The 13972-nt window shown below is 39.6% G+C and overlaps 1 protein-coding gene across 1 annotated transcript; it reads right to left on the bottom strand.

The window, feature by feature from the left end:
* Positions 1 to 3243: 3243 nt before the first annotated feature.
* Positions 3244 to 12562, bottom strand: LOC107575640 (E3 ubiquitin-protein ligase rnf213-alpha-like; the record flags this gene model as incomplete). Its single annotated transcript, XM_016262003.1, has 10 exons — positions 3244 to 3954; positions 5128 to 5306; positions 5395 to 5484; positions 5680 to 5877; positions 6114 to 6191; positions 6325 to 6526; positions 9693 to 9870; positions 9978 to 10058; positions 10441 to 10573; positions 12311 to 12562. Coding segments are annotated over 10 exons (1554 nt in total), but the record flags the coding sequence as incomplete, so codon positions are not given.
* Positions 12563 to 13972: the final 1410 nt, after the last annotated feature.

Genomic DNA, 13972 nt, shown 5'->3' with positions numbered 1-13972 from the left:
TGTCAACACTGCACTGGCTCCCTATTAAACATCCTATAGATTTTAAAATCTTGCTTATTACTTATAAAGGCCTGAATGGTTTAGCACCTCAGTATTTGAACGAGCTCTTGTTACTTATAGTCCTCCACGTCCGCTGCATTCTCAAAACTCTGGCAATTTGATAATACCTAGAATATCAAAATCAACTGCGGGCGGCAGATCCTTCTCCTATTTAGCGCCCAAACTCTGGAATACCCGTCCTAACATTGTTCGGGAGGCAGACAGGAACATTGTTCCGAGGTCACTGTAGCAGCTGGATGATGACATCACTGAATTCAATGATGAACTGCCTTTAACTGAAGATTGAGTGTTTACTATTGTCCTTATGCATTATAGACACACTATTTTCCTATTTAATGCTGTACAGTTGCTTTGACACAATATGTATTGTTAAAAGCGCTATATAAATAAAGGTGACTTGGGGCCGCTGGGTTCAGTAGTAGTGTGTGCTCTGTGTGTTATCATAGTGGAAGCTGTAAGTTATCAGAGCAGTTTATCACAGTGTCCCGCAGCAGCAGCACTCACTCACTCCCTCCAGACACACACGGCCCTGAGTCTGCGATAGCACAGCGGGAGGACAGACACGCGTATCACATCCCTTCCGGCAGCCCACAGATAACCAGCAGCTCTAGAAAACTAAACTTCATTAATATGACCTTCAGCTGCACGAGAACACATGAATCAAAATTATTAACGTGACATAAGCGGAAGACGAAAACGGGTAACTTTGTGAATCCATAAACAACAGCCAAAGTGTGACTTACATTGGTGATTTGTGAGCCTTTAATGCTCTCACAGCAATGAACACATATTTGTAATAGAATGGCAGAAGAAACACATAATGACAAAAAGTGCAAAAATTACACAGCTAGTCAATCTTTCAAAACAAGCTAGCATACTTTGATTACAGTTATATATACCTTCATTGTTTCAAAACACTTTGTCATATGCAATGAGGATATTTGGTCTAATCGCTGAAACTCAACAGTATGATCATCTTTCAGGTTAGTACTTTTAAATATCAGTTCATTCAAAAGCAAACAATGCAAGATGCATGTTTCAAATCAGCCATAGAGTTGTCACATTAGAAAATACACTGACATTACTTAACACACTGGACAGACTGCATTACATACTTCATGTCAGTAATGCGAGTTATCAAAAGGTGTGATAAGTGTGGATGCTGTACACTGCTGGTGGTTGAGGAGAAACCCCTCATATGACTGTAAAACGCTTTGGGTGTACAGTAGTACATAGTAAAACACTTTGTGCAGGCACTAGTTTGTACTGTATGTGTTTGAGGGAAAGAGTTTGGGATTTGGATATAACATAGTGTTAACTGTTCTTGATAGTTATAATAAGAATTCTTAACAATGTGATCTCTCGTGGTCTAGCCTACTCTACTATATGTTACATACACAGGCAGCTTTGAGAAGACTATAATATTTAGTTATGTACTGCTCTCTTGTGGTGTAAAGATGTAACTATGAGTGCACGTTACTTCAACATGATCTCTGCTTCTGCTACAAACTGAAATATTTTGTTATTTAATAGATTTAGTTACCAAAAGAGATCCAGGGATGACATACATTAAACTTTTAGTGGAATGGGTTAAAACATTTCAGATACATCTCATAAATATTTGCTTCTAGTGTCTTTAGTTAGTCTTACTGAGTACAAGATGAATATATTCATTAACCGACCATTAACAAAAATTCATTTGCTTGTGATTATTCTCTCATTGTCTCGAATCTCATCTCAAATTTCATATCATTACACTTTTTAAATATATCTAGAAATCAGTCTTTATTAGCAGTTTAAACAGTTCATAAATCTATCACATGGGACATTAAATGTTTGCCAAAATAAGCTTCTTCTTTTTTTAAGCAAAATTAGGTTAATTAGTGTTATTTATAAGTTATATATAATGGACTGGCCAAATTTTTTAATTATAAAGTGGGGTTTGTGAATTTGCCAGGAAATATTACTTCAGTTGAGAAAAGAAACACACGTTTGTGAGAATGTGAGACAGAGTGGAGAGAGGCAGCAATAACGACTGAGGAAATGACATGCGTGTTGTTCCTGCTCACTGCTCGGTGATAATCAGCATATTATACTGATTTCTGAAGATCATGTGACACTGAAGACTGGAGGAATGATGCTGAAAATACAGCTGCACATCACAGAAATACAGCACAGTTTAACAGAGATTCACACAGAAAACAGTTCTTTTAAATAGTAAAAATATTCCAAATTTTTTCTGCTTTTGCTATATTCCTGATCAAATAAATGCAGGCTCGGTGAGCAGAAGAGACTTCTTTAAAAACATTAAAAATCTTACTGTTCAAAAACTTTTGACTGGTCGTGTACATCAAGGACACAACACAAAATAAGCTCCATCAAGTTGCAGGCACACGTAACTAAAGTTAACAAACACAGAACACAGGCTATAGAATGGACCAGTGATGTTTTACATTTGCATTATGTGAGAGTTATTATAACTCATGAGGGACAGTGGGAATACTGATGATCTAGAAAGCAGCACTCTTGCTTGTGTGATATTGCTGATCTATTACATTATAAAGAGAAAAATATGAATTCTTACAGAGGCAATTCATATCTTACATTTTGGGAGCTTTTTTTAATGAATCTTTGTTGCATTTCAGACCTTGCACATTGCTACTATTGCCCAAATTAGGCTGGCTTTATGAGCTGTTAATAGTGGTTTAGCAGCAGTGCTGAGGTTTGGGGCAAACACAATCGTTAGGCCAGATTTATATAAAAAAATAACATATCTTGCAAAAAGGCACTTATGTAGTCAGATTACAGATAGACATTTTCCCCAGTTCTATTTTGATAAACATGACACATTACAGGGAAAGTGTTTTTACTATTGTAAACGCCTGGATTTAAACCTTCAAATGCTTCAATGGGTGAGAAAATATATTTTTGGTAAAAGCTACATTTTTGTTTTGTAAATCTCATATTTGTGAGTCATATTTTATATGGACCTATGGGAGCGACCTTCTGCTTTTATGCTTACGATGACCTTTTACATCATGGAAAGAACTTGTCATATCTGCCGTTCACAAACGACACAACATGCCCGCTCTGAAGTGGAGGTAAACATGTATCATTTTTATTCAAATCCATTTAAATCACAGGAAAAAACATTTTGAATGCAGCACTGTTCCAGCATAAAATGAAAGAAAAAAAAACTGAAAATGATTTGTATTGGACACCCTTTAATCTACACCAAGCAAAGCAATGACATTTTTACTAATCAAAAACATTATTTAAGATGAACATAAGCGTGCTGAGGTCTGGGATTAAAATGTTTTTATTCCCTTTTTGTAAGATTATTTATGTATTGCCTTTATTCCATTAGGACAGACAGACAGGGAGAAAGTGGGATGTGATTGTTAACGGTCCTCGAGTCGGGACTTAGATGAGTTTATATGTACTTCGAGTATCAAGGAAACACATTTTTAAAAAAAAACTTTTTATATATTGTAACAAGTTGTACTACACTTGCTAACTATCCTAGAGAGATACTTTGACAGATTATGACTATAATATTACAGTATACAGTGCTGCATATAAGTGGAGAAAGTGAAGTCTTCAATATGCCAAAAAAGCCAAGGATTTAAAAGGTCTGTACTGAGCGAGTGATGTAAGCATGTATATATCATTTGTAAATCAAAACTAAGCTTTGTCTAATATGAGTGTTTGGGTCAGAACACGGAAGTACTTTATCCATGATTAATTTGATTTCTCTCTCGTCTGAGAAGAGCAGAGAACTTCCACGCGTCGATGCACTGCGAGAGCAGAATGTCTTCAGGGAAGAACTCGTCCACCTCAGGAGGAACGTCCAGACCTTTACCATCCATGTAGGGAACAACCGTTTCTTTCAGACTGGAGGACAGACAGAAATCAATCAGTTATGACACAGCCGCATATACTCAGTTTAACAGAGGCAGTACAAACACAGGCTGGTAGGCTACATGTAAACGTGACAGTGGGGCTCAGACGAGGATCGGTTCCTCATAACCAGTCAGAAATTACATTAAGTAACATTTCATGAGCCTTGAGTACACAAAGACAGCTTCATTCCTGAAAGAACGATAACTTGCAGTTCACTGAGTCAGATGTTGATACAACTCTGACATTTAGTGAAGGATTTGTCAGACTGATTCAAGGCAGTGACTTGAGGGAAAATAATTCATTAACAAGCTAATTTACCAAGACTTGACAGATGGGGTCAGATCAGAAATAGAAATCAGAAATAGAAAAGAAACATTTGGAAGTATTTATTACAGTGGAAAAACATAAGCCTTGTGTTGCCTTCCACATTTATATTCATCTATACACATGTATTCTGGTAATTATACGTACATTAACAACCAAAGCGAAAACTCACTTCAATCATGACAATTCTCTGAACATTTTAGCATGGTGATGGATATGACAGTGTTAATGTATTTGGTCTTGGCGGAACAGATCTGCTACACTGCTGCTGCTGTTGGTTATTGCTGTATTTGTAGATTATTGCTGCTGCTGCAAGCAAGTACAGGAACTTGCTACTGCCAATGCATATGGCGATACGGTAGAAATATTTAGACGCAAAGTCGGCAACACCAAAGCTCCAAAAGTATCAAAAAATTTATTTTTTAAAAAGACTGTCGCATAGCATATGTGACGTTTCGAGCACGCAGGCTCTTCATCAGACAGATATGGCGATACGGTGCCATGAGTATTTAAGACATGCTGCTGCTGCAATAACCCTGTAGCAGATCTATACAGGTGGAGCTGGGGAAGGTGGAGAGTTTCAAAGAACTCTGAAAGCGCGCTGCAGGAATCTCTAGTGAATGCTAGCCAGCCATATAAATGCAAGGCAGTAAGCTCATTGGCTGCATATGCAGCATGAACCAATCAGCTTGTGCCAAGTCATTTAACTCTGAATATGATCGGTTACGTTAACAACCAGTCGCATGCGCCCTCTAGAGTTTCATGACTGAACTATATATTTGTTCTGAATGAATCACAGTAATGATCAATGTTGTATTCAAAACAGCAAATTTTGCCTACCCCCAGTCAGGCCTGAAAGTGTGCGTGTCTTTTGGGTTCTTCAGAACTAAAAGCAGAAATTCATGAATCTCCATCAGGAAGGCAGCAGCGCTGGACTTAGTTATAAAACTAGTGAGCTGGCTCTTGTGTTCCTCCTGCAGAGGGTGCTTGTACTCCTCACTGATGTCCTTAAAAGGGTGCTGAAGAGCAGATGAACAGGCATGATCACACACAAACTCACTGAAAGCTCAAAGCAGAATGCCGTGTTTACTGTGTTGAGTGTCTCACCCCCTTCAGACGCAGCAGGGTCTCTGATTTCAGAGAGCTGAGCAGCTGCCACAGCGCCACACAGTGTTTAAGACTGCACCGGCTGAATGCCTGCACACACAATTAGCACTCATTCACTAAAGCGTCACACACTGCCAGACAGTTAGTTAAGACTCCCTATATTTTTCCGTATTGTATAAAGCACTATATAAAAAGGTTGACTTGACCTAATACCAGTGAAGATGGCATCCTAGTAACACTGCTCTGCACAGATAATAATGAAGCAAGCGTGTGTTCATGACTAACCTTGAGGACGTGTGGGGCAATGTTGTCAGTCATCTGTAGCACCTCCTCCAAATAAGTGGCCAGCTGCATGTGTGGCTCTCCTCCGGTCATAGCGAGGAACCCCAGAGCCAGCTCGACTGTGGACAGCGCTTCACACACGTCACTGTAGGACTGCAGCTCCTTCACGAGGTTGTGTTGTGTGAGAGCCTGCAATGACTCCTTTGAATGCAAAATCACAATTTGGCTTGTGAAACTAGACAAATATATCTCTGCATTGTAAACGTGGATTTAAATAAATATACATTTTTTATGTTGCATATAAAGAGAATGTAAAAAATGTTCATTAAGAGCATTTTCTAAGCTTTTTTTATAGACCTATGTCTAACAAACTTGTTTAATTGTTAAGCTGATGTATTGGTTACAAGTATTATGCTAAAACAAATAATGCAACTTACTTGTGGAACTTTGCCCTTCACATCCTTAAATATGATCTCATAATTTCTGTCCTGTCTGTTCACCACTGTCGGAATACCCTACACAAATAAATATGAATTAAAAAAAATTTAAAAAAAGTATTCATATCTATTGTAGTGTTTGTCAACTCCTAAAAAACTTCTGTTTTAACTCTGAGCACGTATTTTCAACCCTTGTGGTACTGTGACATACATTAAGGGTTATGAGCGGTTTGCCCTGTAGAAAGCGGGTGAGGATCTGCTGCTGAATCTTGGGCAGGTCGCACTCCATCAGTGTTTCTTGTCCGCGCTCCATGCTGTACTGGCAGTTGGACAGTATCAGAGGCAGCAGGTCCCGCTCATACTCATAACGGATCACATGCAGCTCCGTCAGGTCCGCTGGGCTTACCGTGTAACTGGAGGACACAAGACTTAAGACTTAAGACTGTACTTCAGTAAAGTACAGATACTTGACAAATCTACTTGAGTATTTTTATTTTGGGAAACTTTTACTTTACTAAGCATAAAATCATACTTTTTACTTCACAACATTTCATAAAAACACGTCGTTCCTGGTTATTTTGAACTGGAAAACCCGCTCTGAGACACGATAACAGTGTCTGATGGCAAGTTAGTAATGCTGAATTTTAGCATTTATTATTGTAAATGAAAATATTTAGGTCAAGGCTGTCAGGACTCGGGTTTGAACTCTTTGTTTTTGTTTTGTTCTTTTACGTGCGTTCGTGCACAGCTGATGGTGTTTGCTAATCAGCGCGATCGCTCGTTACTGCACACCTGTTTTCTTTTATTGCTGGATTTCTCTCCTATATCTATTCTGTTTCTTTCCTTGCTTTTTGCCAATGTGTTCTGTTTCTTTGCCGCTCTCTAGTCTGTTTATTTCGTTTATTATTTAGTTGGTTATGTTTTATTTAATTTATTTTCTTTCAGCCTGGTTGTGTTGCGGTTACCTGTTTTTCAGAGCTCACTGATCCTGGATTGACGTGTTTCTGACCTAATGGACTGTTATCGACTTAGGAGTTTGGATTTTCCCGGGGATTCTGTTCACCTTTTTGGATAGCCCAGCTGTTATGACCTTCTGCCTGTTTGAACTGTGAGCTTTGGATTGTCTGGACTGATCTGTCTGCGCCTTGCCTGACCGTTTTGCCTGCCCGACTCTGCCTTTTGTTATACGGATTGGATTTGTTTACTGATGGACTGGCCTGGACTTTGACTTGCCTGTTTGACCACACTCCTGTCTGGAATCATTTGGCTCGTAGCCTACTGTTTATTATTGTGCTTCAATAAATTGAAGTAAAGCATTCTTCTGCTTTTGGGTCCTTCCTTTCTGAAAGAAAGACAAAGACTCTTGTCTGAAGGCCTCTGTTTGTACTGCGTTGGGCATGGTCATCTAGCTGCATCTTGTCCAGTAAAAGCCAACGCTCGTCAGTAGTCAGGGGAATTCTGGCGAGCGAAACTTCTATTTCCCCAGCTCAAGGATCTCATACTCATGCCGGTGACTCTCATTAGGAATGGTACTTCCTTTAAAGGCTCAGCACTTATTGATTTGGGAGCGGAAGGGAGTTTTATTGATGAAGATTGGGCTCATGAGAGGGGTCTTCCCTTTTCCTCTCTTAATCCTTGGCTAAAAGTTGGCTGCAAACTTATGACACTTTCGTCAATAACCGGTCCGATGAGTGTAGTTACCTCTGGTAACCATGCTTTACATTGTTCCCTCATTAACTGGGCAGATAATTCTATTTCTAATTGGAGTCCATTTTGTTATGCACACAGTCTTGTTTCTGCTCCTTCTGTTTCTTCTCCTTTGTTTCAGGAGGAAGAGATCAATTTGTCCCGGGTTCCTGTCATGTACCATGATTTGTGGGCGGTCTTCAGCAGGTCCCAAACTGCCTCTCTTCCACCACATCGACCGTATGATTGTTCCATCGATCTTCTCCCAGGCACTTCCCCGCCTCGTGGTCATCTTTTCTCCTTGCCCGCACCTGAGTGGGTGGCAATTGAGAAATATCTGTCAAAGTCTCTGGCTGCTGGTATCATCTGTCCCTCCTCTTCTCCGGCAGGTGCTGGGGGGTTTTTTTGTAAAGAAGGATGGCTCTCTGCGCCCTTGTATAGATTATCGGGGGCTGAATGACATTACTGTTAAGAACAGGTACCCCCTGCCTCTTATGTCTTCAGCTTTCGTTCTTCCGTTCGGTCTTCCAAGTGTCTTCCGTCTTGTCAATGACGTGCTGAGTGATATGATCAATAAATTTGTTTTTGTGTACCTGGACGATATTTTAATAATCTCTCCTTCCTTCCAGGTGCACATCTGGCACGTCAGGCAGGTGCTCCAGCGGCTACTTGAGAATCTGTTAAGGCGGAGAAGTGTACCTTTCATGCTCAGTCGGTTTCTTTTTGGGGTCCATCATTTCGGTGGAGGGGATTCGCGTGGACCCTGTGAAGTTGAGAGCCGTCTCTAACTGGCCGGTGCCTGACTCAAAGAAGAGTTTTCAACAGTTCCTGGGTTTCGCCAATCTCTATCGGCGATTCATCAGGAACTTTAGTCCGGTAGCGGTCCCTTTGACCGCTTTGACTAACCACAAGGTTAAATTCACCTGGCGGGGGTACTGTCAGGGCTCTGGTTTGATCTCTTTGTTTTTGTTTTGTTCTTTCAATTGCGTTCGCGCACAGCTGATGGTGTTTTCTGATCAGGGCGATCGCTCATTACGGTTTTCTTTTATTGTTGGATTTCTCTCCTATATCTATTCTGTTTCTTTCCTTGTTTTTTGCCAGTGTGTTCTGTTTCTTTGTCGCTTTCTAGTATGTTTCTTTTGTTTATTTAGTTGGTTTTCGTTTTATTTAATCTATTTTCTTTCTGCCCAGTTCTGTTATGGTTACCTGTTTTTCGTCAGAACTCACTGATCCTGGATTGACGTGTTGCTGACCTAATGGACTGATATAGACTTTGGATTTTCCCGGGGATTCTATTTGCCAGACTCGCCTGTCTTTTGTCACATGGATTGGATTTGGTTACTGGTGGACTGCCCCGGACTTTGACTTGCCTGACTCGAAGCCTACTAAAGTGTTTAATATTGTGCTTCAATAAATTGAAGTAAAGCATTCTTCTGCTTCTTTTCCTCCAGAGATTTTTACACAGGCTGTCTTGTTTGCAAGCTAAAGCTAACGGCTGTAAAATAGTTGTCAACTGTATGAAATGCTTTTACTGTGATGTCACCTTAAAACTGCAAAATGATAGCATTAAAATACATGTCCGTATTTGTGTACTACCATCTGAATGTGTTAAGTTTTATTTAAAAGCTAAACATTACAATACCGCAAATGAATGCATCCTCCCTACTGCAGTAGCATTAAAACTAGTATGTTTGCACAGCATTGTTCTTAAAATACTAACACATTTTACTCAATGTAACTTCTTTTTTTTTATATTGTATGTTTATATTTAGCAACACCTTAGCAAACAATATTTTGTTTTATCTCAATTCTATATGGTATATTTTGTAATTTTTCTTGTTTGCACACTTGAATTATCACACTTGAATGACATAAGGTGTCTGAATTCCTTACCCAGACTCCTCTCCGGTGTGTTTTTCCACAGTGTACACAAGGTCATTGTGAAGGGCGATGAGGTAGCTGACGAGGGCAGTGGAGCACAGGCCCAGACCACGTCTCTGCGGCAGCAGCACCTGCAGGTCAGCGTCCAAACCCAGATCCTCCTGAGTGTATTCAGCCGGCAGCTTTATCTCTCCTGACAGAAGACGTTTCATTTGTCAGCAGAAAACAATGCTCATCTGCCCAAGAAAGGATTCAACAGTAGTCTGAAACAGGGTTAGTAAGTAGGGGCTGGATTACCTGTGGTAGCCAGAGATACCCGGAGTTGGTTCCATGTTGACAAGAAGATGTTTATGCACTTTTTATACCAAGCTAATGAAGCTGTCGGTTGAAAATATGACACTATTACTGCGTTTACAGTGAACATAATTATTTATAGAGAAATGTCATATGCTTGCATGATTGCTGAACACTTTTTCACAAAAAATGGGTAAATTACCCATCAACAAGCTTGCTGAAATTATTAACAATTAATTTATCATCAATCAACCATGAACATCCACACACTGACCCTAAGACAGGGCTGGACAACACTGCCCATTTAGATTCTGACCTTGGTTAATTTGTTCATGTGTGTTTGATTAGGGCTGGAGTGAACTCTGCAGGAAACTGAATCTCAAGGGCCATAGTTGCCCACCCCTGCACCAAGACAACATTTAGTCATGGCAAACAACTTCTTCATTCTCTAATATATGGCTAATACCTTCTTTATGGCTATCCAGAAACTCTTCTATGGTTTTGAAGGTTAGGTCTGTCATGTTCTGGAACTTCTTTATCAAATCCCTCTGGAGAACCAAGATGTCAGGAAGGAACCTCACTAGTCGTAACTCTGCTTCCTAAAATAAAGTGTAATGGCTAGATCAGATACACAATTATTTGTTATATTTCACAAACAATCCACAACACTCCTCACCCAACAAGAAAACCATGAGGGTAGAGTCTTATGGAAGCCTCCCCTGAACTGCTGCTAACCCCAGATGTAGCACAGGCATCTGGTTACCATGGCAGCAAAGATGCATAAGATGGAATTTAGAGAGAATTTCTTTGACACTCACTTAATTCACTATGAAACAGACACATAATGCCCATTAAAAATTACTTATTTTCATTAATTCTTTGACAAACCTTTCTATGAATGTACAAGCATATTCCCAGGACACGGTATATATAATTAGTCTTGTATATTGTCTTTCATATTGTAAATTATTTTATGCATGCCTCATAATTGATTGACCACTAGTTAAATTAACCTCATCTATATAATGCTTGATATCAAAATAATCCTCATTTAAGTTATTAATTAATATTATTAATTAATAACATGCATTGTATGCTCGTTCATCCAACTGTATATTAGGTTTAACTTGTTTAAAGGGGTCATATGATGTGATTTCAAGTTTTCCTTTCTCTTTGGAGTGTTACAAGCTCTTGGTGCATAAAGAAGATCTGTAAAGTTGCAAAGACTAAAGTCTCAAATCCAAAGAGATATTCCGACATCCACGCCCTCCTAAAACGCTGCATTTAAACACGCCCCCACATGTCTGTGTCACTATGTGGGAAGATTTGCATAACGCCCCCCAAATGTTCACGCAAAGAAAGAAGGCGTAACTTTTATTCTCACTGTAGTATTGTTGCCGCCGCCGCTGCCATGTCGTGAAGACTCTGTTTCGTTGTGAAAGCGAAACTACTTTGTTTGGTCTTCCAAAAGAGGACACGACTAGAAATCAGAGATTAAGTTGTATTTACAACACTGTTCCAGAACACTTCAACCCAAATATTCAGATGTGTGCAGTGCATTTTATGGAGGACTGTCTCCTGATCCTGGGAGAGTAGACTACAATGCCGGCTGTTCTGACTCACAGACTGCAAGTACGTTTTCATATTTAAAGGACTTGCCACTGACGATTCAAACGCGAGTTTTGAGCAGTGTAGAGTAGCGTTTGTAGTTTGTCATTTCTCAGATCACAAATGCAGGCATGGTTTTATGTTTACGCGGCACGATGCAACGCAACGCGTAAAAAGACAGTATAAGTCATAATAATCAGTAATTATGTCCCCACTGGATGCAACAAATGCCTGGTTTATAATGGGTTTTAATGTTTTTGTCTCGTCGCTCCGGCCAGACAGGGCAGCACAGTATGGTGAGGGGCGTAACATTTCCGTCACACGCTTGAGGTATTCAGCCAATCACAGCGCACTGGATAGCTGGCCAATCACAGCACACCTCGCTTTTCAGACTGCTTTGTAAAAATCGACGCATTTCAGAAAGGCGGGGCATAGAGGAGAAACAATAATGTACAGTATGTGGAAAATAATGTGTTTCTTAACCTTAAACCGCATAAACACATTTCATTACACCAAATAATGTTATTTTTAAGCAATGTCATATGACCCCTTTAATCTGTAATCCTAATTTATGTCCAAAAGAAAGTTTCCTAAAGAGTGTACAAAGTAACTTTTCTGCTATTTTTTCTATGATTCCTCTACACCTGTTAACCTTTATATATATATTGTTCCCATGCTGCTTTATTATAGTGAAATAACTTCAGATAAACCCGCCGTTAATATCTTACCCTTTGAAGGAACCTCCAGAGCATTGGTAAAGTGTCCCGGCCATTGTTTTGCTCCACAGTGTGGGCCAGACTCAACAACGAGACCTTCCTCCTGCAGCTCCAGATGGATGAATTATGGATAAGGGAGTTCTGGGGCAAAGAGCTCAGGAAAAGCTCTGGTTTCCCAAATGTCAGCTTCATCACCGGATTAGATGACACCCGCTCATCTTCCCTGATTAATTCATTCACTTTCTTTAGCTGTTGCTCCAGAACCTGAGAGAAAGAAAAAGATCAAAGAATAGAAAGTAGAGCTTCAACTAATAATCATTTCAGTAATCCAGAGGCTGACAAACTCGAACTCCTCAGACAGGGTGAAATAAAGAGAGATCACAAAGATCCACCCAAATCCATTCATAACTATGTTTTGAAATGGATGTAAACTATAGGGGTGCTCTAATCATTTGGGTACCAACGGCTATCAGCTCTAATGAATGTGAGAGGTATGGCAAATATGTCTATCACATTCTGAGTCTCTAGAATGTGAGGAAAAACACATTTACAGACACACTATGTTCAGAGTCTTTGTCCCAGAGAGACAAAAGACACAGACATTTGCAACAAGTTTAAGGTCCTGCAAGCAAGCCTTCAGCGCTGCATGTTTCAAAGAGAGCACACACTTTGCTCACATGATCAGCTTGTGCATATAAGTTTACAGTGAATGCAGCAAACTCTATCTTCGCCTGTGTTGTGAGTTTCACATGCTTTTGGGAATGCAATGGGCACCAGTTATGCACTGTTTTTACATTTCCAACATTTTTGTGGACATATGATTACAGTATTTCATTAAATTTCCAATGAGACACATAAACCTGTTTTCACACAAAAAGTTTTCCGCCAATATTAAAGCTTGAGGGTTTAACTGAAAATGAAAGCACTTACGAGAAATGTATTGTAATTTTCCTACTGTAAAGTATTAGGAAATGTGAAATTGTTCATTTACATTTATTTTACAGTGCAACTGTATTACAAAAGTGATACAAAAACGTCATATCTGTTTATGCCGTGGGGGAAAACAAACTATTCGAATTAACGCGTGTAGTGCTTGATCTTTACGTTTTGTAATGATTACGACAGATTTTTCCTTGCAATGCCGAAAAGTTGCTGTGTGGTGTCCTGCACCTCCAATAAGTTAAAAAAAAACAGATCTGAAGCTTTATATACTGCCGAATAAACAGATGGAGCCGGCTTCACATCACAACGAAATAAATAAATGGAGCTCCCTGATATTTTGTAATGCAAAACCACTCCCACAAAGCCACTGGTGAAAAAAATCGTGAGCCTCCAGGGACACATGATACATCATGTTGCTCTGCGAGATGATTCCTGTGTGATAGAGCTATTAGCCTATATTCGGTGATGTGCTATGTGTAACATCGCTGCTACAGTTGAAACTGTGCATGGAATGTCTTCATTTAACATGCTAAGGCATTCTAGTCTTTTATATCATAGCTTTAATGAACATGGGATAACAATATAGACTGTTGGATGACCCTGGGATACTGATATTACAGTCAGATTGAATAATCTAAAACACGGGTCAGCAGCGCTGCTTTGTTTACAGCGGTAACAAAGGAAATGCGGTATCACTGCTGTTCCATAAGCGCCACCTGCTGTCAGAGAGTG

Source organism: Sinocyclocheilus grahami, unplaced genomic scaffold (genome assembly GCF_001515645.1).
Source record: "Sinocyclocheilus grahami isolate Dianchi unplaced genomic scaffold, SAMN03320097.WGS_v1.1 scaffold2776.1, whole genome shotgun sequence".
Lineage (NCBI taxonomy): Eukaryota > Metazoa > Chordata > Actinopteri > Cypriniformes > Cyprinidae > Sinocyclocheilus > Sinocyclocheilus grahami.
The sequence above is the reverse complement of the archived record's forward strand: the minus strand, read 5'-3'. Positions and strand labels throughout refer to the sequence as shown.